Source organism: Aquarana catesbeiana, linkage group LG05, assembly GCF_042186555.1.
Source record: "Aquarana catesbeiana isolate 2022-GZ linkage group LG05, ASM4218655v1, whole genome shotgun sequence".
NCBI lineage: Eukaryota > Metazoa > Chordata > Amphibia > Anura > Ranidae > Aquarana > Aquarana catesbeiana.
The window spans coordinates 247,712,493-247,734,376 of NC_133328.1; the positions used below are offsets into that span (position 1 = coordinate 247,712,493).

At 46.6% G+C, this 21,884-nt stretch overlaps 1 protein-coding gene across 7 annotated transcripts in view; it reads right to left on the reverse strand.

Annotated features, from left to right (window-relative positions):
* The window catches only part of TERT (telomerase reverse transcriptase), a 501,506-nt gene that overhangs the window by 359,595 nt on the left and 120,027 nt on the right, over positions 1 to 21,884 (reverse strand). For all 7 annotated transcript variants that reach the window (XR_012244450.1, XR_012244451.1, XR_012244449.1 and 4 more), the window contains exon 5: positions 3,354 to 3,536. Coding sequence is in view for 3 of the 7 variants with exons in the window: in XM_073630686.1 (XP_073486787.1) it covers positions 3,354 to 3,536 (183 nt within the window). In the remaining 4 variants the exon portion in view is untranslated. The remainder of the gene's footprint in view (positions 1 to 3,353; positions 3,537 to 21,884) is intronic.

Sequence of the window (21,884 nt, forward strand, 5' to 3'; positions counted from 1 at the left end):
TGTGGGAATGAACCTGAGATGAAGAGGGCTCCTGAATGACCAAGCGTGTCCCAAAGAGACCATTCTGACCGTCCAATAGTCCTGGATTGAGGCTGCTCAGACAATGCGGACAGACAAGTGGAGAAGACGTGCCCCCACTTTGCCTGCCTGAGCGGGCCCAGTCTCAAAAAGACTCCCCGCCACCCGAGGTTGAGCTTTTAGATGACTTCTGAAAGGATCAATGGCTTCTCCTCCAGGTACTTAAGCCCTCAACGAGGAAAGCCGACGCCATTACCAGCTCCTGAACAGCAGAACTTCTGGCCACTTCTTCTGAGACGCTCCTCAGCACTGCATCTACATTATCCGTCCAGACCTTCATCACTTTGGACATCGCTGCAAGGGTCAGAGCTGGTTTACAGACCATACCTCCATAGATAAAGCCGGTTAAGATCATTGTCAATTTGCCTCTCAAGGCCTTCTTTAAAGGAAACAGCATCCTCCAGTAGAAGAGTAGCATGTTTCACTAGCTTCATTGTCTAGAGCAGTGTTTCTCATCTCCAGTCCTCAAGGCGCCCCAACAGGTCATGTTTTCAGGCTTTCCCTTATTTTGCACAAGTGATTTAACCAGTTTCACTGCCTTAGTAATTACCACAGTTGTTTTATCTATGGGAAATCCTGAAAACATGACCTGTTGGTGCGCTTTAAGGACTGGAGTTGAGAAAGGCTGGCCTAGAGGAGCCGTCTCTATACTACTCACTTCCTCATCCTTGAGTGGATTGAGCTTAGCAGTATTGCCTAGCAGGGAGTTCTGTCACCTTACCCCATTCCTCTGTAATATCTCCTAGCTCCTCCAGGAATAGGAAATTCAAAAATTTGATTTACAATCTCCAATAAGATGCTTGAAAATTTTTCTCCGCTTGAAGGGAGATTTTATAGACTCTTCCCACTTTAAGGCTTCCTTGATTTCCTTCACCAAGGGAGGTACCAAGTCAGGTAAAGTCAAAGCCGAAATAGGGATTCTTTTCCTTCGCCTCACTGTCTGAGGCCCCAACTGATGGGTGGCTTGGCTGGGAAGGCTCCAGTAAATCGTGACTGTCCTTTGGTAGGGAACGCACCAAACTATGGGTGTGGACGGGTCTGGACTACGGATGTGGCTAGTACCCAACTCTTTAAGGGACTCATGTACCAGCCGTCAAACCAAGGACTGTATCTGCTGGTTACCACTTTCCCTTTTACCGACCGCCCGGGCATAGCATGACTCCCAAAGAGACTTCCTCTCTGGGACCCGAGTCCCGCAACTTTAGCAAGCTCTTCTCTCAGAGCAGCAGGCATGGCAGAGAGAGCAGTGCCTGGTGGATTCAGAACTTCACCCATGATGCCTGGATCAAGACGGAGACCTATGGCGTCTGGATCTAGAAGAGGAGTGACAGTGTTCTGGCCTAGAAGGATTTGCGTTATCATGTGTTGTCGATCAAACCTGGAAGATCTACAAGAACAAAGCAGACAAAACAAAAAGGAATTAAAGACCTAAAAGGGATGCCCAGACAAGCAAAGGTGGTAAAGAGTTAAAAACACCCACTCATACCTGCAGCGCAAGGCATAGTTAGGATACAGCAGGCAGCAGACAGGGAGGTCCAAAGGCCATCACATACCTCAGCCAGAGAACCACAGCGCCTGGGGATACTGCCACCTATAACCGCAGGAAATCCCATTGTAACAGCTTTGACAGCTGTTTAAATTCCCAGCCTGTGCCGACGCCACCGTAGTCCGCATGCGCCGAGTACCCTGTGGTGCCCATGTGTGACCGCCGCCATCCTGACGGAACCGCACAAAGCCTCAATCCCAGCCAAGGTCCGCACATGCCCAGCATCGAGGGCACTGGCCGGAACACAGAGCAGCATTCTGAAACGCAAATCTGCTCCAGCAGCCATAAGAGGCCAAAAACTAGCACCAAGGAAAAACAGAAAACACACATAAACGGCTGCCATGTTATATATATAAAAAAAGGAACATGTACATCACCATGGAAATGGCACTCACATGACCCACCTGGAGCAAGGAGATTGCTGCATTCGATCAGGAAATTGCATTACTAGTAGCAGGATTATCTGGCCGGCTGACATTTGCCCACCAATAGCAGGGCCTTAGCTCTTCATGTCATCATATCCTTCTGCCCTTTTTCCACCGCGCTAATAGCTGGGGCCTGCTGAAACTGAATAGGGACACCTCTCCTCATGTCTTCTGCATATGACTTGCATGCTGAGCCACCAGGCCTTGGTCGTGGATGTGATCACTTGAGCGAAGGAACAAAGTAAGATTTCAACCTTAAGGTCCTAGGAGAACAAAAATAGGAACGCAGCCCCTGGCACAGAGCCAAAATTTGTAGGAGTGGGGTCCTATATGGTAGGAGAGGAGGCGAGGTTAACCCATACGTATACTGCCTGGAGTCTGTCAGGAAAACAAAAATTCTATAAACGATTTACAAAACAAGCAAAAGACACATTTGCATAGTTATATATGTAATTATTTGATATTTGTCAGGCGATCATGAAAGCATATTTAACGCAAAACATTATATATAAATAAAACTAGTACATAATAGGCAGTGATAGGTCAATGTACATGCAAGTGGAACATATGCGATCAGTATTTATTACTTCTGAATAAAATCAGGCTTTGGGAGGTGAAACAAGCCCTACATCTCTGTAGAACGTACAATACCAAGAAAGAGAAATTGACTTTATGGTGCTCAATATCTCAGGAATTATACAGACTTTTTTTTAAGATAAAAAAGATCTTTTATTGGTTTACAAAAATAAAAAAGCTTTTCATTAAAGCCCAAATAGATTAATAACAATACAGCTAGTGCCAGACACAAATCTGCCTCCAAGCCCCTTCACATAACAGAAAGAAATTGTATACTGTATGACATCATAGGAATAATAACAAATCCATGGCTAGACTGGTGGGTCGAGGCAATTGAGTTATCGCTACGCTTTTTGCTGTTATAGCTTCATCAGGAGAATTATTGTGTTTAGACATATGTCAGTGTAGAAAACTCTCATAACCAGTATAGAGGATTGAGTGGGGGGGGGGGGGTTTAGTCGGTCAAGGCAGAAGAATGTTTAATTCCTGAGATTTTGAGCACCATAAAGTCCTATTTTCTTTTCTTGGTATTATTGTACAGTATTTGATACTTACAAACCAGCCAAGAAAGAAAATTAAAAATATGCAATTGCTGTTTATCACCTAATAACTTAAATCAAGGCCACTGTGGAGGTCAACAAGACTGCCCAAGACTAATAATGAACCTTAGAAACTTACAGCAAACCTTTAATACAAATGAAGTAAAATACATTCAATGCGGTACATACCTTTACAAAATAAAATTTGACCTTTTCTGCATTTGATGCTTGGATCCCAAGAACAAATTTCTTCCACTTCTTGTAGATTTCATCCAAACCAAACACAGTAGAGCCTATGATGCCAGGAGACTTGCTTCTCTCAAAGTTAAGAACACTAAAAAGATTTTTAACTTGACTGTTGAAATGACGTATCTAAAACAAATAGGTGAATTAACAAAACAAAAAAAACATAAAACTTAGATTTTTTTATGTGAACGTCAATAATAAAATGATTTTAGGAAGCAATCCAAAAGTCCTAATTCTTGGTTTACAGAGGCAACATCCATTTGGAAATTAAACTGTTGGCCAACCAATAACTACAGTGTATGCATCCAAGAGGCTCTGAGGTGACAGAAAATGTTTTCTTTCTTGACATGTCTTTCCATTTTTTACCTCTTGAGAATTTAGGTACTCAAATTTTCTACACTCTCATTTGTAGATGTTATTTCCCCCATCCCCCTTTCTGTTACTATTAAAGAAAACATGAGGAATAAACTGAAACCAGCATTTTCAAATTAATATTGTAGGCTTTGATCAATTATGAACCTGGAAGTAGATGTCTAATTATGCAACAATCGTTTTTAACTGCTCTGCAGACCAAAATTATTTTTAGTGGGGTTTTTTTGGCATAGCTCATATAGAGGCCTTCATTTGCGTTGAAAAATACCCTAAATATATTTTTATAATAAGCAAAGAAATTCTCAAAAATGTGAAAAAAAAAGTTTTATTTTGTTTATAAAGTTCAGCAAAACTATCCAAATTATCGTTAGTATTTGAATTATAATTATAAAAATTATTCCAAATTCTCATTATTTACTCCTTCTTACAAACTATGCCTAGAATTTGATGAAACTACTTGAGCGGCTACATGTCAATTTTTCCAACCCCCTAAAACAGTTTGCAGCACCCTCCTGATTTCCAGTGGGTTCTGAACCTGCAAACATTAAAAATACATAAGCGTACTCGCAGCTCAGGGAACTTGCTGGAGGGATGTTTATGTATAGATTGTGGATGGAAAATTATTAAAAAATTGCAAGAGAGAATGTTCCAAGGTCTTAGAAATACTCTCTTGGTTGCTAGCTCCATAAACCATCCAACCAAAATTGTTGCAATTACAAATTTTTAGGCATTCTCATGTTTATTTGGTTTGTATTGGTATGGCACAAAAAAAGCCAAATCTGACACATTCCACACAAAAATGGACAGGACAAAATTATTGCGCTCTCAAAATTTTAAGAAATAATTGCATTCCAAGGTTGTGATGCTCCTGTAATTTGTAATTTAGAAAGCAAGAGGGTAATGGGACTTTAAATGACGTGCATTACATTACCTCCATCCCTAAATCGGAAATAAAAAGAAGGGGTTTTTTTGTAAGGTTTTTTTCTGTAGTTTGTAATTAAACCCACCTGTATAAATTTACAGGTGCTGACAATATAGAAATGACACCGGGAATCAGTTAAAATGGTGAACAATTGACTCAACCTTTCTGTTGTGTGTCTGTGTGCCACACGCAGCAGCGAGAAGAGAAAGCGTAGCAAAGAATTGTCTGAGGATTTGAGAACAAAAATTGTGGAAAAGCATGGACATTCTCAAGGTTACAAGCCCATCTACAGAGATCTTAATGTTCCTGTGTCCACTGTGCGCAACATTGTCACAGTTTACAGCCCACGGCACTGTAGCTAATCTCCCTGGATGTGGACAAAAGAGAATAAAAGTATCAAAATGTGCTGTGGACAGACAAAACAAAAATTACAGCTTTTTGGTAAAGAACATGATTCTACGGTTTTCAGAAAAAGAAATGAGGCCTTTAAAGAAAAGAATACAGTCCCTACATTCAAACATGGTGGAGGTTCACTGATGTTTTGGGGTTGCTTTGCTACTTCAGGCACTGGATGTCTTGACTGTGTGCATGGCATTATGAAATCTGAAGACTACAAAAGAATTCTGGGGTGAAATGTAGGGCCCAGTGTCAGAAATTTGGGTCTCTGTCAGAGGTCATGGGCCTTACAGCAGGACAATGACCCAAAGCACACGTCAAAAACCACCCAGAAATGGTTTAACAGTCCATAGTCCCATAGCACACATTGCTGGAATGAGCTCTTAAGCTACTGGGTGCTGTAACGACCGCCAGCTGGATACTGGAACCTTTGCGATAAGTAGATATTTGCCAGCACATCAAGGATCATCAATTTCGTCCAAACAGTTTTTATTCAAGAAAGATCACATCACACGCCTGACGAAGGGGTCCTGCGTGGTTCCGAAACATTGCACTACACCATTTTGTGCTGTGATCTTACTTGAATAAAAATCGTTTGGACAAAATTGATGATCCTTGGTGTGCTGGTGAATATCTACTTATCGCACAGAAATGGTTTAAGACAAAGCGCTGGTAAAAAAACGGCCAGCAATGAGTCCAGATCTAAATCCCATAGAGCCCCTGTGGAGAGATCTCTAAACAGCAGTTGGGAAAAGAAACACAATCTGAGAGGCCTGGAGCAGGTAGCGAAAGAAGAGTGGTCCAAAATTCCATTAGAGAGGTGTAAGAAACTCATTGATGGTTACAGGAAGCAATTGATTTCAGTTATTTTTTCCAAGGGGTGTGCCTACAAAAATTAAATTGAGGGTGCCAATAATTTTGTCCAGTCTATTCTTGGCGTTTTGCATGGAAAATGTCAGATTTAGCTTCTTGTTTCTCCACTTTTTTGTGTCATACCAATACAAACAAATGAAACATGAGAATGCCTAAATATTTGTAATTGCAACAATTTTCTGGACGAAGTGGTGCATTATCTGACAGAAATGCAGGGGTGCCAATATTTTTGGCCATGATTGTATCAAATTGTATGCCTTAAAGGCGTAGTTCTTAAGAGGATGCCTAACTTGCAGTGACATAGATCGCCCTCTATATAAAAGTCTGCACCAAGATATAATTGGTAATTGGCACTGGAAAAGGATTACGAAGGCCAAAACTTGTAATTTGATGGAATTTAATGGCAGGGGCTGACCCATCCCTGCTGCAGAAATGATAAGATTACCAGTTGAGAAGGTGGGATGGTAAACTCCCAGAGACTTGCAGTGGGCTTTCTAGATACATTTGTATTCCTCGGGGAGAGGTGAACTTGCAAAAGGTGTGTTGGAATATTTGCAGCCTCAGAAATGTTCTCTCTCAGCACCTAGGCTTTAACAAACATATCAAAGTCAACAACTGAGAAGAATGTAAGATGAGACCTTGCTTCACATGGTCCAGATGTAACAGCGAATTCCATAGAGTGTGTGCCATCAGGCAAATTAAATCTGTATACCAGGCCTTTCTGATGCAATCTTGAGACACAAGGATGGCAAGAACCACTTCCAACCTGATCCTACGTACAGTTTACATAATAAAGATGCCATAAAGCTAAGAAGTTATTAGCTGCATCTGCCAACAGATCCTTTCATCATGTACCTTTCCAAAATCTAGGTGAATCTAGATACTGAAAATCCATGTCAAGCATCCCCTACCTTACCTTAAACAGATTTGTTGAAAGACTGGTGTATTAAACACACATTCCCTGGTATCCACGTTCTGCTTGTTATGATAAGCTGTCAGTTTTTAACACATGGGCTGTGTAGCTGGTCTGCATGAAGAGACAATCAACTCAGTGTACAAGGCCCACTGGTCCTACTTGGAGTGACAGGATTTCCACTCAGCTCGACCCTGCATAGCAGCTGGGTAGGGACCAGATCAGTAGAAATGTATGGATTAATCTGACCACCAAAGAGACACATATGTTTGATGGCTAAGCTGGGAAGACTACAAGGATTTAGGATGTCCAATCAAGTCAGCACTTGATTGAAGATCTCAGATATAAAAAAAATGTAATTGGGATTTCCAGGAAAAATAATCTAGACATCTTCGAGACAAAGCCTCAAACACACAGAGCTGGGTGACAGATATCCTTCCTCTGATGTTCTAACAAAAAACAAATGCCGCGTACACACGAGTGGACTTTACGGCAGACTTTGTCCTGCGGACTTTTTGACGGACTTTACAGCGGACTTTCCGAATGAACAGACTTGCCTACACACGATCAACCAAAGTCCGATGGATTCATACAGGATGACGTATGACCGGACTAAAACAAGGAAGTTCATAGCCAGTAGCCAATAGCTGCCCTAGCGTCGGTTTTTGTCTGTCGGACTAGCATACAGACGAGCGGACTTCTCGACCGGACTAGAGTCCGTTGAAAAGATTTGAAACATGTTTCATTTCTAGGTCCGTCGAACTTTTGGGGTAAAAAAGTCAGCTGGAGCCCACACACGATCGAATTGTCTGACGGACTCCGGTCCGCTGAACCAAGTATGCCGTAAAGTCCGGTCGTGTGTACGCGGCATAAGGCTTTCTGGCAGTTGAGTTTGGCCATTAGATGGTGCCATCTCCTTAGGTGTAATTTTCTTGCTCCATGCATCCTACTCCAGCAAATGACCCCAAAAACAGGTCTTGTGATTTCATGGATCATCAAGTGCATCTCTCAATGATCGTGAAAGAAATGAACCTCAAAGCCCAACTCTGTAAGCTAGCCCTGCACTTAAAAAAAAAAAAAAAAAAATATCAACATTCATACCTTTTTCTCCCAGATATACTTGGTCCAATGACAGCACTGATAATCTTCACCTCTTCTTCCTACAGAGGACCTGTAACTAGTGTTGTCGATTTCTGCAGCATTCTGCAGGAAACGGAGCCTTGATGTCCCTAGTTCACAACAAAGTGAGTTAATGGACTATGGGTGTCTAGATTAGAAGTGGTGCCACATCATTGGCTTAGCGAATCTAGGGGGACGGTGCAGATCAAGAGACTGGATGAGCATAGCAACTTGTGCCATTTTATTTTTGAAACCTGTTGGGGATCCATATGTAGCACCCCCTAGCTGTGTTGCTAGAGTGCTAGGATTTTTGTTCATTTAGTGTAGGTAAATTCAGGCTTGGCTCGTAGCCAAACCAGTGTGTTTTTCTGGGTCAAGGTTTCATTGACTCAGGGAGGGCTGGATTATTCACAGGCAGCATCTCCGAGACCTCACCCTACTTCTGAAACTTGCTGGAAATTTCCAGAACAATGGGCGTGGAGGTAAAGGGGAGCTGCCTGGAGTATTCTGAGGGCCCTTACCAATCCTCAAAAGATGGGTTGGCAGGGGGCAGGCCCCCTAAAATACTCAGGGGCAGCCCAGCTGGGGCAGTGGAGTTAAGGTGGAAGCTGGAGATGGAGTGTTAGACTGTCAATGGCCCTTGAGGGTAGCCCCCTTGTCTGGGGGGTGACCTCAGGCCTCGGGTGTGGAAGGGACCCCCTTCACAACACCCAGAAGTGTCTTGAGGCAAGGGAGCAAGTGGAGGACAGCAGAAGAACATCAAATCTCCAGGGAGGAAGACAGCCAGGTGGGCTGGTAAGTGATACAGTCAGAGAGGACTAAGAGGCATGCCTGAGAGGACTGGGTGGAAGCAGTCTGGGATGGATGCAGAGTCAGTCTGGGAGGAGGACTGTGAAGTCTTAGCCAGGCGGGCTAGAGAAAGGGGCAGCTGCAGCCCGGCGGGCTTGTAGTGCCTGAAGAGGTGGTGCTGGGATCAGTAGCCACAGGTGGAGGACAATTGGACACTAACACTGTGCTAAACAAAACAAGGGGCCCACAGTCCCTGCCTGTAAAGGGCATTTGCTACTGGTCTGGCTGAGCCTTTATCAGACCATCAAAACAGTGTCAGCTGGTCCTGGGATTTGTAGTTCTACAAGCAAGATTTGTGCTGGAGGTAGAGGAGAAGTGTATATACAGACTGTATATAGTTGTGTCCCTGGAAAGCTCTACTACTTTGATCAAGTGGGCATCCCATATTATCCCTATCCAAGTTTACTCCCTCAATAAAATAAAAAAACAAAGCACTCGACTGTTCTTCAGACTTAAGTGTCCTGTGAAGATGCAATGTGTCTGGCTGTTGCAGCTCCATAGGAGGTGCACTACTTTGGGGGCGTCGTCCGGGATATAGCCCATGGCAACCTGCACAGTTCTTGTCCTAGCTACTGGAGATTCATTGAGCCGGGGAACTGTGCCTTGTTCCAGGGACCACAAGAGGGGTTAAACCAGAGAAAGGACTTGTGTGCTTTGCCAAACTTGCGACCGTTTGCAAAAAAATCCACGTGCCGTTGTCCATAGCAACCAGCGAGCGCTGCCTTTGAAACTATTGCTGCCCTGCATACCCAGTTGCCCCAACCGCGGCTGGGAGGGACACTAATGCTAACCTGCTACTCAGTGACCTTTACCATGTGCTGTCACCCATGGCAATCACAGTGGGCGATCGCGCTCTTAGATTACAAAGTATGCACTGTAACCCGTGCAACCACAGCGGGCAACCGTGCCCATGGATTACAAATATTTCCAGTGATCTGCTCAAAGCTGGAAGAAGTGGCTTTATGCTCCAAAATCCTGCTAAACACAGTAAAGTATGCACAGAAACTTCTGCTGTTGCCCATGATGATCGAGGTAAGCCAGCGGGTGACTGCAGGGGGGAGTCTGCCAGGTGTCCAACCATGGATGATGGGAAGGACTGTCCTAATCCTGCTAACTACAGTGAGACATGTGCCAGAGACTTTGCTGTTACTAAAGGCAACCACAGTATCTGCCAGCTGCCACCTGCTCCCAGTTGCTAGGGCACAGTTGGTGCCGAGCAGCATGTCTGGGCAAGTTCTGCAAGTATCAGTGTGCCTGCTAACCTCAGTACAGTGAGCAAAGGGTTACAGCAGGGTGCGTGGGAAAAGGCCTGCTTATCAGTGTTGCAGGCGCAGGCCAAACTGGAGGCTTGGGGATGGAGCCACGCCCCTGAGAAGACCCAGTGTTCCCTGCTAGCAGCGAGAGAGAGGAGCAAGATGGCAAAGGGTGCGCATGTGTACCCAGCTTTAACCTGGTTGCCTGATCTGCAGGAGCGCACACTGGTGGACATCGATGTCCGGTTGGAGCATTGCGGGGGATTCGCCCTCTGCATGGTTGAGTGGACCGAGCGACTGTGCCCGCTGTGTCCTGCTTGCAGAATACCAACAGCAGTTGTCAGTGCCAAACCCTAAACCACCCAGACCAGAGCAGCTGAATACAGGCAGTGGGTAGGGAGGTCACCCAGTGCCCGTGTCCTTCCAGGAAAAGGGAAACCCAGAGAGCTGCCCAGGTTTTCTAGGTTCCAGCGGGAGGTTCAGCGCAAGACACCTTTAGAGTGGCGTTTGGACAACCCCGATGTCCCTCCTGATATCATGGACATCATAGAATTCCGGGGGGTGTGCGAGGATGACCTGGTATGGGAGTACATGCATATCCCTAAGCCTCTGTCGGTGCCAGACTGTGGATACCTGGGCCCAGTTTCAGGACATTCGCCAAGAATGGAGGCTGGGGAGAGCAATTTACAAGGACAGAGTGGTAATCGTGAAGGCGGGACAGCCAGCTTGAAGTCACTCTGTCACAGTCAGAAGAGCTGATGGCAGCGTGAGAAGGTTGCCTGATCTGGATATCTATATGTGAAGGACTGCTGGAATGTGCAGGGGGAGATAGTTACATGGACAGCTGGGAGATTGCTGCCTGTGTCTTGCTTTTCTGTTAATTTTGGACTAGGCCGGCCTGCCTGCCAGCCACCCTGCCCTATGCCAGCTGAATGAACTTTTCCCACTGATGAACTCGGGTGAGGCCTAGATCCTGACACAAGCCTTTTGATAAGAGCCTGCTGACAAAGTGAGGGGCTCCTCTCACCAGGGAAAGAAGAAAAGAGACACATTTTCCTTTGAAATGTTTGTTTCTGCCAGCAGGATCATAACCCCCTGCTGACAGAATTTTAAAAAATGTGTTTTTTTTTCTGTCGGTGGGATCATAACCCCCGGCTGACAGCATCTGTGAATAGTTAGTTGAAGTTACTGGTCGCTACATATATTTTTTTGTTTGTCTCGCAGGTGTCGTTGTGGGCAGCCACCCACCCTACTCTTCAACAGACAACATGTTCCAGCAGGCTGAGAGGGTTTTCCTCAATAGAGAGGTGCTCCGGCCCTGCTTGTGCTTTGAATACTGTGTAGAGTTAGCTGCAGGGACCTGTAGCTAAGATGTAAAAATTGTGGATATGAATTGTTATATATTGCTGTGAAGAGATTGTGTATATTTTTGGATACCTAAAGTGTTACTAAACCCAGGGCTCTGCATTCACTATATCTATTCTCCCACAGTACACATAATATGGAAAAGCAATCATTTTAGTAAATATAAACTGCTAAATACCTTTTTTCATCAGCAGTATATAGCAGGTTTGTGACCTCTATCAGTGCCTGGTTAAAGCTTGTAGGATTAGTTTTCATACTGCACTGGCTGTCCTATCAGACTGCAGGACCCCTGACCCTTTGTCTGGACAGTGCCGATTGGCCCTGTTTTGATCACATGCACTCTCCCAAGAAAGAAAAACTCTCTAGCAATATACAGCAAACTGAGCATGTGCAGCCTGACTCCACTAGCTATCTTATCCGAACATTATTTGGAGATAGTGCAAGAAAAGGAGGATCTGTGCATACAGGATCAAACAGCCTTTTTACACAATGCAGAGAATTAACCCTTAGGTTTCACAGTGAGTATAACAAGCATGTTTTACTGCAGGGGTAGGCAACCTTAGAGAGAAGGAGATCTACTTGAACAACACCGATGAAGTCAAAGATCACTGGGCACAGTGTCCTGTTAGGGCCGGTTTACAACAGAACGTGGTGCCAGAAAGGCATGTTCCATGTGTGCTTCCTGCACAATGTTCAAAACGCACTCCCTTTGTGATCTATTGTGGGCAATGGTATATTGTTAACCCCAAATGTAGACCACAAACACAGTGGACATAAAGTATTACAAGAGAGTGCAGGGTTCAAGTGTGCATTATGTTCAGAATGCAGGGTTCGACGTGATGTGCGGCTGACGTCAGCACGGGGGAGGAGCCTTGCGCCGGCTCCAGGAAGCTGTGAGACGGGACGCCGACAAGCCGAGGTGATGCCTCGTGGGGTGAGAGACCACGAGCGGCCGGTCTAGGTCCGAGAGCCCGGCTACCCACCTGCCCTGCTCCCCCCTACCATTTCTCCTTGTAGCAGCGATCCCGGAGCGATCATATGTCACGGACCCGCTGCGGACCCGGTGAAGGCTGTCCCCAGTCACATCCTCTCTGACGCGCTCCGTCCGGAACAGTGAACCGCCGACAGGACAATCTCCCTAAGAGACCTGACTAGGGAGAAGCAGCGGACCCTCTTCTAAATTCAATGGCCGGGATGAGATAAACAGGTAGGAGACGCCTCTCAGTTTCTCACCGTCAATGTTACCATCCAAGAATTTCGACTCCCGGTCATGATTCAGACCTGTCCATTGCTGGAGTATTTAGTGGTTATTAGAGGGGGTCTGGAAATAACATTTGTTTAGGGGGCACGAATTACCCCGAAGGACAGTTCAAAAGGGATTGAAGCACGGGGTGGCTCTGGTCTCTCCCCTCCCCTCAGGTTTTCCAATTAGATTTGGACCCTCCTGCTGGCAACGATAACATTGGCCCTCTTTGCCCCCCTGCAGTAAGTAACTGTTCAGACACAGTCAGCACCTTGATAGCAAGGGCTAAGTTTCTCAGCCCTGGGTACCCCTCACAGGCTGGAGCTGGTTTTGATAAGCAGCGCTGTCATCAGCAACTCTTTCCATCGATGCTGTGTCTGGAGGGGGAAACAAAAAAGGACATTCACTTCAGTGACCTTATTTAAACCTCAGGGACACTATTAACCCCCCCCGGTTTGAAGGGGGGTACGGCTTATTAAACTGAAAAGTAAAGAGAGGTGGCATAGTGAGTCGGTATTCAGTTAAACTACAAAAAGAGAAAACCGGGAAAGAGAGGAAAACATGAAAGGCCGGTCATCGAGACTAGTGGAACCCAATAACCAAAGAGAGAGTCTAAACACTAGCTCCATTCAAAAATACCTAAAAGAAGCAGGCGTAAAGAGCCCAGTAATGGAGGTGAAACATCCAGGCACTAAGAAAAAGGATCAACAGAAACAAAAGGGGGGACAGGGGGACAGGCCTCACGAGGAGCAGGACCTGGTGGGGACATCTGCTTATACTGCAGCTGAAGAGCAGAGAATTATGGCCCAAGTGCCAAGTAAAACAGATATGAGTGAAATGTTCGCTAAACTGGAAAGGAAACTAGAGAGCATTATAAAAGAAGAGATCTTAAATGTCCGCTCTGATATGGGGCATCTTCTCCGTCGGGTTGAAGAGGCGGAAGAGGCCTTCAGCAACCAAGCTAAGGATATAGCAGTTTTAAAAGAACAAGTCAAGAAGGTGCAGAGCGAAAATCGCGTGCTGGCGTTTAGACTCGAGGAACAGGAGAACCAGAGCCGTAGACAAAATTTACGTATTAGATCAATCCCGGAACAGCAGAACGAGGACCTGGGAGAGAAGATGAGGAAAATTTTCAATCCCCTACTGGACAGGCAGGAAGATGAGGTGTTGAGGATCGATAGGGTCCATAGAATAAGGAAGCCCCCCCATATTAAGCAAGACACCCCAAGAGATGTTATAATTAAATTCCACCAATATGAGGACAAAGAAAAAATCTGGAATAAATTAAAGGGGGCCCCCCCACTCAAATTTGAAAACAAAGACCTGCAGATCTTCACCGACCTCTCAGCGGGGACCCTAGAGAGGAGAAGACAGATGAGACCAATCCTGGATCAACTTAGGAAGGCTAACATAAAGTACAGCTGGGGGTTCCCAACATCCCTGATAGTTATCAGAGACGGTAGATCCTTCAGAATGAGATACATGGAAGAAATGCAGGACTTTTGTGGCAGCCTGGGCATTCCTGTCCCTGTTTTGCCATAGGTGCCTGGGGTGGGCTGGGGGTTGGGGTGCGGGAGCGAAGAGAGGGGGGTTTTTTTTTTTTTTTTCTTTGTCTTTCTCTCCTCTCCCCCCCCCCTCCTCCCCCCCCCTCCACTGCTCCACCGCTCCTCTCGGCCCACTGGAGGGGCAGTTGCCCTCAGAGCATGAGGACTTTCGTATGATGGACTCAAGACATTAATAAATAGAATGTAGCTAGACGGAAAGGGGAGGGCAACAGGGCCCCTTCTACAGAAAATAATTTGCATTGGGTATGGGGTGGAGGATTGCGGGGAGGTGGGGGGCACACCTGGGGGCGGGGATGTCCCGAGTCTCCAGCTCCTGTTTCTCCCTCTACGGGAGGAGCAGGTCCTGGACACCGGCGCAGGAGCCCATCCCCTGAGGAAGAGGCACCGCCGTGTGGTATGAGTGTACTTCCATACGGGCGGGCTTTGGGCGTAGTAGACGCCATGGGGGGGAGGGGGGGAGGTGGGAGGCAGGTGGCGGGGGGAGAGGGGTGGGGCAAGGTTGAGGGGGTGGTTAGGTGGGGAGAGGAGGGAGGGGAGGTGGGAGGGTGGGTCCCTAGAGGGGGGGGGATAGGAGAGGGGAGGGTGGGGGCGGGCTGTGTTCGAGGCGAGCGGAGTATAGAGATTAACATGAATATTTTTTAAAGATGCCCGATATCAAATTTATAACTTACAATGTAAAAGGGTTGAACTCTCCCAGGAAAAGACATAAAATACTGAGGGAACTGGGTCATCTAGGCGGTGACATAGTTTTCCTGCAGGAGACCCATTTGACCCTTAATACTAGGGTCAGATTGTTTTCCCCCAAGATCCCTCAATGGTTTTATGGGGACTCCCCTGATAGGGGGTCCAAAGGAGTAGCTATAGGGTTGTCTAAAGCAGTGAACTTCACAATACGGGACAGATTAACAGACCCGGAAGGTCGTTTTATATTCCTGAAGGGTTCTATAGGTACTAGAAAGTTCACGCTGGCCAATGTGTACTGCCCGAATAGGAGTCCTACTGTATTCCTGGGACAAGTGCTAGAGAAATTAATGGGATTTGGCGAAGGGGAGATGGTCCTGGCAGGGGATTTGAATTTTTGCATGGATCCGGCCCAGGACAGTACGTCCCGTGCCCAGGGGATTAAGAAGGTGTCATTAGGAGCCATCAGGCGGAAATTATTCCACAGCCAATTAATAGATGTGTGGAGAATACAACATGTTAAAGAGAGGGACTACGCCTTCCACTCCCCTGTGCACGGGACCTACTCTAGGCTGGACTATATTTTTGTAGACCATAGCTTGCTTGAGGGGGTCGTTGAAACTAGAATTGAAATAACAACCCTTTCAGATCATTCGCCGGTCACGATGAGGCTGAAGTTCCCAGAGTTGGGAAGAAGTTCCTTCTCGTGGAAGTTGAATGAGAGCTTGCTCAGGGACCCAGAAGTAATAGACCGGATCCAGAGCGAGCTAAATCAGTTCTTCATATTGAATGACACGGGCGAGGTTTCACCCTCTATTCTCTGGGAGGCGCACAAAGCCTACATCCGGGGGATCTTTATATCTATAGGAGCGGGTCTAAAAAAGAAAAGGAAGGAAAAAAGGGAAAAACTGATTGCGGACCTGTTCCATCTGGAACAATCTCATAAGAGGTCCAAAGGGCAGGATCTGGACTGCTACCGGGCAATGGTTGCTGGGAGAGAGGAGCTGAGGGACATGATGGAGCAGGAGGCTAAGAGAGCCACAAATTTAATGGCCAGAGAAAAATATCTTTGGGCCAATAAATCCAGTAAACATCTGGCGAGGCTAATCAGGAAAAAAAGAGGGCGGAATTTTATAGAGAAAATAAACGGTGCGGGTGGGAAAGAGCTTGTGTCAAGTGAAGATATGGCCAACGAGTTCGGAAAATTCTATGCCGACCTCTACTCAATTAGACAAAGGAAAGGGGAGGTTAGTGCTCGGCTAGCCAGGAGCAGAGATTTCCTAAAAGAGGCAGGTCTAGGGGCACTGTCTGGAGAGGACAGAGATCTCCTGGACAAACCTATAGAGGAGGAGGAAATTCTGGCAGCGCTAAGAGATACCCCGAAGGGTAAAAGCCCTGGCCCGGATGGCTTCTCTTCCATCTACCTAACGAAAATGAAACACATTCTGGTCCCCAGGCTCTGCCAATATTGGAACGACCTGGGCACCAGAGGCGAGATGGAGCGAGAGGCACTGGCTGCCACGATAACTTTAATATTAAAAGAGGGGAAGGATACTAGGTTGTGTTCGAGCTACCGGCCTATATCTCTGCTCAACGCGGATGTAAAATTGTACGCTAAGGTCTTGGCAATCAGACTAAGGCGATTTATGGCGGACCTGGTACACCCGGACCAGTCTGGCTTTGTCCCAGAGAGACAGTGCAGAGACAACGGGGTTCGGGCGGTGCTGTTGTCGGAGTGCTGTAGACGTAGGGGACCCCCAGCTCTATTCCTGTCGATAGACGCCGAAAAGGCCTTTGACAGGGTAGACTGGGGGTTTCTGATGGACACACTGGAAGCAATGGGGTTTGGGCCCAGGTTTACTTCTTGGGTTAAGGTCCTATACAGTAGGCCAACTGCAGTGGTAAGGGTGAACGGGGCTGTATCAAAACCTTTTAGAATGGAAAACGGAACTAGGCAGGGGTGCCCTCTCTCCCCCCTCCTGTTTGTCTTGTCCCTCGAACCTCTCCTGGCCACCATCCGGAGCAGTCCTGATTGCAACGGGGTGTGGGTGGGATCAGAGGAGCACAAACTGGCAGCATTTGCCGATGATATACTTTTTTTCGTCTCTAATCCCAGAATAACCCTCCCTAATATATTGCGAATTCTTAGGCTATACGGTGAAGTCTCCAATTTTAAAATCAACCCCGGCAAATCCGAAATCTTAAATATAAGTCTCACGAAGCAGGAAGAAGCTCATCTGACCTCTGTGTTCCCCTTTCCCTGGAGAAGGGAGATCAACTACCTAGGTATTAAGTTAGCCAACTCTATTAAAGAGTTGTTTCAAAGTAATTACATCCCATTATTAGATGAAATCAGGCATGAGGCCAGGAGACTGCGGTCGAGGCCGCTCTCCTGGTTTGGACGAGCGAATGTGGTTAAAATGATGATCGCTCCAAAGGTTCTATACAAATTTCAACTGCTACCGATCCCCTTACCTAGGTATTTCCTCGGGGCTTTAAGGAAATTAATCATCGAGGCTGTCTGGGGTGGCAATAAACCTCGTATTTCTTATGCAACATTGAGTAGAAGTAAAAAAAAAGGGGGAATAGCTGCACCAGATTTTAATAGGTACTACATTGCTGTAGTGCTTTCTCGGGTTATAGAATGGAGTAAGAAAGGGACAGACAAGCGTTGGGTGAACATTGAGTTTTCTTTAAGCAACAATAATTTGGCACACTCACTATGGAATCCTCCAAAATTTAGGACATTCAGCACTGATATTTCTCTGTTAACACAAAACACTTTTAAATTTTGGGATAAAATTCACATTCAGCACAAATGGTCGTACAATTCACCATTAATATATATGAAAAACAATTTATTTTTTGAACCAGGAATGAGTACAGTGGGCGGGGATTGGCTAAAAGACGACGCCCTTCAATTGAAAAATTTTATTTGCAGGGGGAAAATACGCACTTTCACGGAACTGAGTAGAGAAGTAGATCTTTGGGTGATGGATAGGTGGAGGTATCTCCAGCTCTCCCATTTTATAGGTAAACTACCAAAGCCCCTAAGGAGTATAGAAGAGCTAAGACCCCTGGAGAAACTCTGCATGACGGAGAACCCAGGGGGGGTTATAGGCCAAATTTACAGAGTACTGGGGGCGGTACAAGAGGATAAGACGCCTCTTTACATTATAAGGTGGGAGCAGGAACTGGGGTCACTTTGTTATAGTAACACTTTGGGTAAAATTTTTAATCTGGTCCATTACGCAGCATTAGATATTAGGAGAACGGAAATCCATTATAAAGTCTTAACAAGATGGTATGCCACCCCGGACAGAGTAAGTAGGATGGATGGGACAAAGGGAAATACCTGCTGGAGAGGATGCCAGATTAAAGGCACAATGGCCCATATCTGGTGGGAATGCCCTATCATAAAGGTATTCTGGAAAAAGATTCTGTCTCTGTCAAAGGAATTTACGGGGAGGGAAATTGAGGAGGACCCTTGGGTCTGTCTCTTCCACGGTACCCGGGATACAGTCAAGAGCTACAAAACCTCCCTGATCCCGATAATACTAGATACAGCCAAGAGACAGATCGCTCTAAACTGGTTGAACCCTCTAAGCCCCAAAACGCGAGGTTGGTTATTCGATCTTAATGAAATTTTCAACGTTGAGTGCTTGGATCGGAGGGGAATAGGACCGGATGAGGACCAGGAGTATAGGGGGAAATGGGCAGGCTGGGTTAAATTTTAAAAATCATGGTCCTATCTAAGGGAGATAATATAAAAAGGGCTTAATATGAATGGGTTGATAACGGAAGGAGGGTAGGCAAGATGATATTTGCTCCTATCGAAATACACCCCGCAGGGGAGGGTGGTAGGATTGGGGGGGGGGGGGGGGGATCTGGGAGGGGGGTTAAGTGGAGGGGATGGAGGGCATGCTTGCGGAGTTGTCAGGTTTATTGCTTGAATATATAGATGAATTGGTATTTTCTCTGGCATGCTCCCGTTGGGAAATGTTTTGTATTGGAAAATGATAAATAAAGAATTAAAAAAAAAAAGAATGCAGGGTTCAGGAGTGCGTCGCGCTCAGAATGCAGGGTTCAGGAGTGCCTTGTGCTCAGAATGCAGGGTTCAGGAGTGCCTCGCGCTCAGAATGCAGGGTTCAGGAGTGCCTTGCGCTCAGAACACAGGTATTAGGAGTGCGTTACACACACACACACACACACATAGACCCCCCCCAACACACACACACACAAAGTAGTGTTCCCCCCCTCCCAAAGCATCCCACCTGTGAACACGAGACCGAGAGGCAGCACAGTTCTGGACAGGGGGCAGGAGCAGGTGCTGGCCAAGTGACTTCATATTAACAAGCTGGTGACTGGGTGCTTAAGACCTAGCAACCAATCACCTGCGGGTTAACTAGAAAAGTTAATTTGGCTAGCTCAACCCCCCGGCCCTCTGTCCTGAGCCATTTCTCGTTCTCCGCTGTTCACTGACTGCAGTGGCGGAGGAGGCAGGAGGGGATAGACAGAGAAGGACCAAAGGCTCGGTGGAGGAAGCTGAGGGCAGAGAGAGGATCGGCGTCCCAGACCTGTTCCCAATCTACATGTCGTTTACCCAAGGTCGACAGGTAGCCCGTGATCGACAGGTTACCGACCCCCACTTTACTGCATATACAGACTGAATTTACTGTTGTGGGTTCAGTAACCCATCCAAGTTGTCTCCCATTTCCCCCCTCTTAAAACTATATTTTTATGGGATGCCCTTGCCCTTGGGCCCAGGAGCTATTTCTCAAATTCCCAGCCATGGGGACAGGCTGGATGTTGGGGGGGCCAGCTGGCAGCCAGACATGATTAGAAACTGTGACGAAACAAAGTATATATCCTTAAAAGTGAGATTTATTAACAGTGAACACAGCAATAAGCAAACACAGTGAACATAAAAATCCCAGAAAACAGAACCAAATCCCACTGACAAAATAGCTAAAGAACAAAAACTACTCACTAAGTACAACTATATACAATGTACTGACAAGGGTACAGGGAATGCAGAGATGCAAGGCAGCAGTACTAAGCAGGGAGCCAGAGCAAGACAGAGGAGGACAGGAGCAAGGCAGAGCGGTGCAGGCTGGACACTGGAACAGCAGCAAACAGCCCAGAGCAGCACTGTGCCACCAGCAGGTGAACCCAATCCTAAGATATTCCCCCCCCCCCCTTAAGAAGCAGCCTCTGGAACTCCATAGGGCCCCAGAAAATTGGCTGGGTTTACTGCTGGTCAGATCCTTGAGGCACAACACTGAAGGCACTTACAGTTCTTAAACGCAGCCTGTGTCCCAATGTTGGGACAGTAAAAGATACCTGAATGCTTAAGGCTAGAGTCCCTGGTCCGTGCAGGTATACTGACGCAAGGGTGTCCCATCACAACTGGACCTTCTTTCTCTCTGTTGCTAGAGACTGCTCTGTGTTTTACCTGCCACTCAGGTCTACCCAGGGCATAGGTTACCCCACTGGGGTCTCCAAATGCGCAAGGGATCGCAGAGATGACCCCTGGGTCAGGACAAAGTTCATATGGAACACTGTCCTTTCCCATAGGACCTCTACTACTGGGGCTGTAACAGCAGATGCAGTTCTCATGTTCAGAGTGGAGATCTGGACCTCCTGGCCTTGGCATAACAGGATCAGCTTGTTGCAAAAAAGAACTTAGGATGAGCAAAAGTAGGGATCTTAACCCACACAGATAACCCATTTAGGTCACCTAACACTGGAACTATAGAAGCCTCAGACACATCAGCAGGCAGGAGTATAACCCAGTCAACAAAGTCCGGCTTGACAGCAAGTAGTTAATCGGCATAGTCCGGCTGGGCGGCGGTCCGGGAATCAGCACAGTCAGGCTGGGCGGTGGCCCGGGAATAAGCATAGTGCAGTAGGGCGGCAGGCTGCAGGTCACCCTTGGCCGGCTTGACAACAGACGTTCGCATGGAGGAGGGATGGACCGCATTGGCAGGCGGCAAGATGGAGGCATGGACCCCATCAGCAGGCGGTAACATGGAGGAGGCATGGACCCCATGGGCAGGCGGCAACATGGAGGAGGCATGGACCCCATCGGCAGGCGGCAACATGGAGGAGACATGGACCCCATCGGCAGGCGGCAACATGGAGGAGGACTGGATCTCATCGGCAGCAGTCAGCAACACTGAGGAGGGCGGGATCTCATCGGCAGCAGTCAGCAGCATGGAGGACGGGATCTCATCGTCAGAAGCATGGAGGACAACGGGATCTCATTGGCAGCAGTCAGCAGCATGGAGGAGGACAGGATCTCATCAGCAGTTATCAGCATGGAGGAATGGACACTATCAGCAAGCAACATGGATAGTGGCAGAGTAGTAAGAGCAGGAGAAAAGCTTTTTTTTTCTTTTTGGGCTTAGATACTTGAGTCCTGCACATAGTTGCATTGTGCTGACCAGAGTGTACTGCTGATGTAAAAGTAGTTACAGTACTAGGGAGAATAGAGGGAAGAGTAGCAGAAGTACAGGAAGAGGCCTGAGACGTTGCTATGGGTAACGGTACTACAGGGGGAGCCTTCATTGTATTGCATAGAATAGGAATAGGAAGTGTGGTTACTGGTGGCAGGTTACTAATCTACAGGAGGTAAAGAACACTCAGTAGCAGCTGTAGTTGCTAAGGGTAACAGAGGAAGAGATTCTTGATTTTTAGCAGATCTGACCTTATGCGACTCATCTAGCACTGGGGATATGATCTCTCACCAAACTTGTAGCAAAGGTTGAACTAAAGTCAGTTTGTCTCTCCCTTGCTCACATTGCTCAATTAATGAGTGCACAGCAGCAATACAATCCAACACCAGTTGTGAAAAGGCTGAATATTGCTGGAAAAAAGAACCTGCACAATGTTTCAGCAACCATCTAAAAAATCCAACCTGG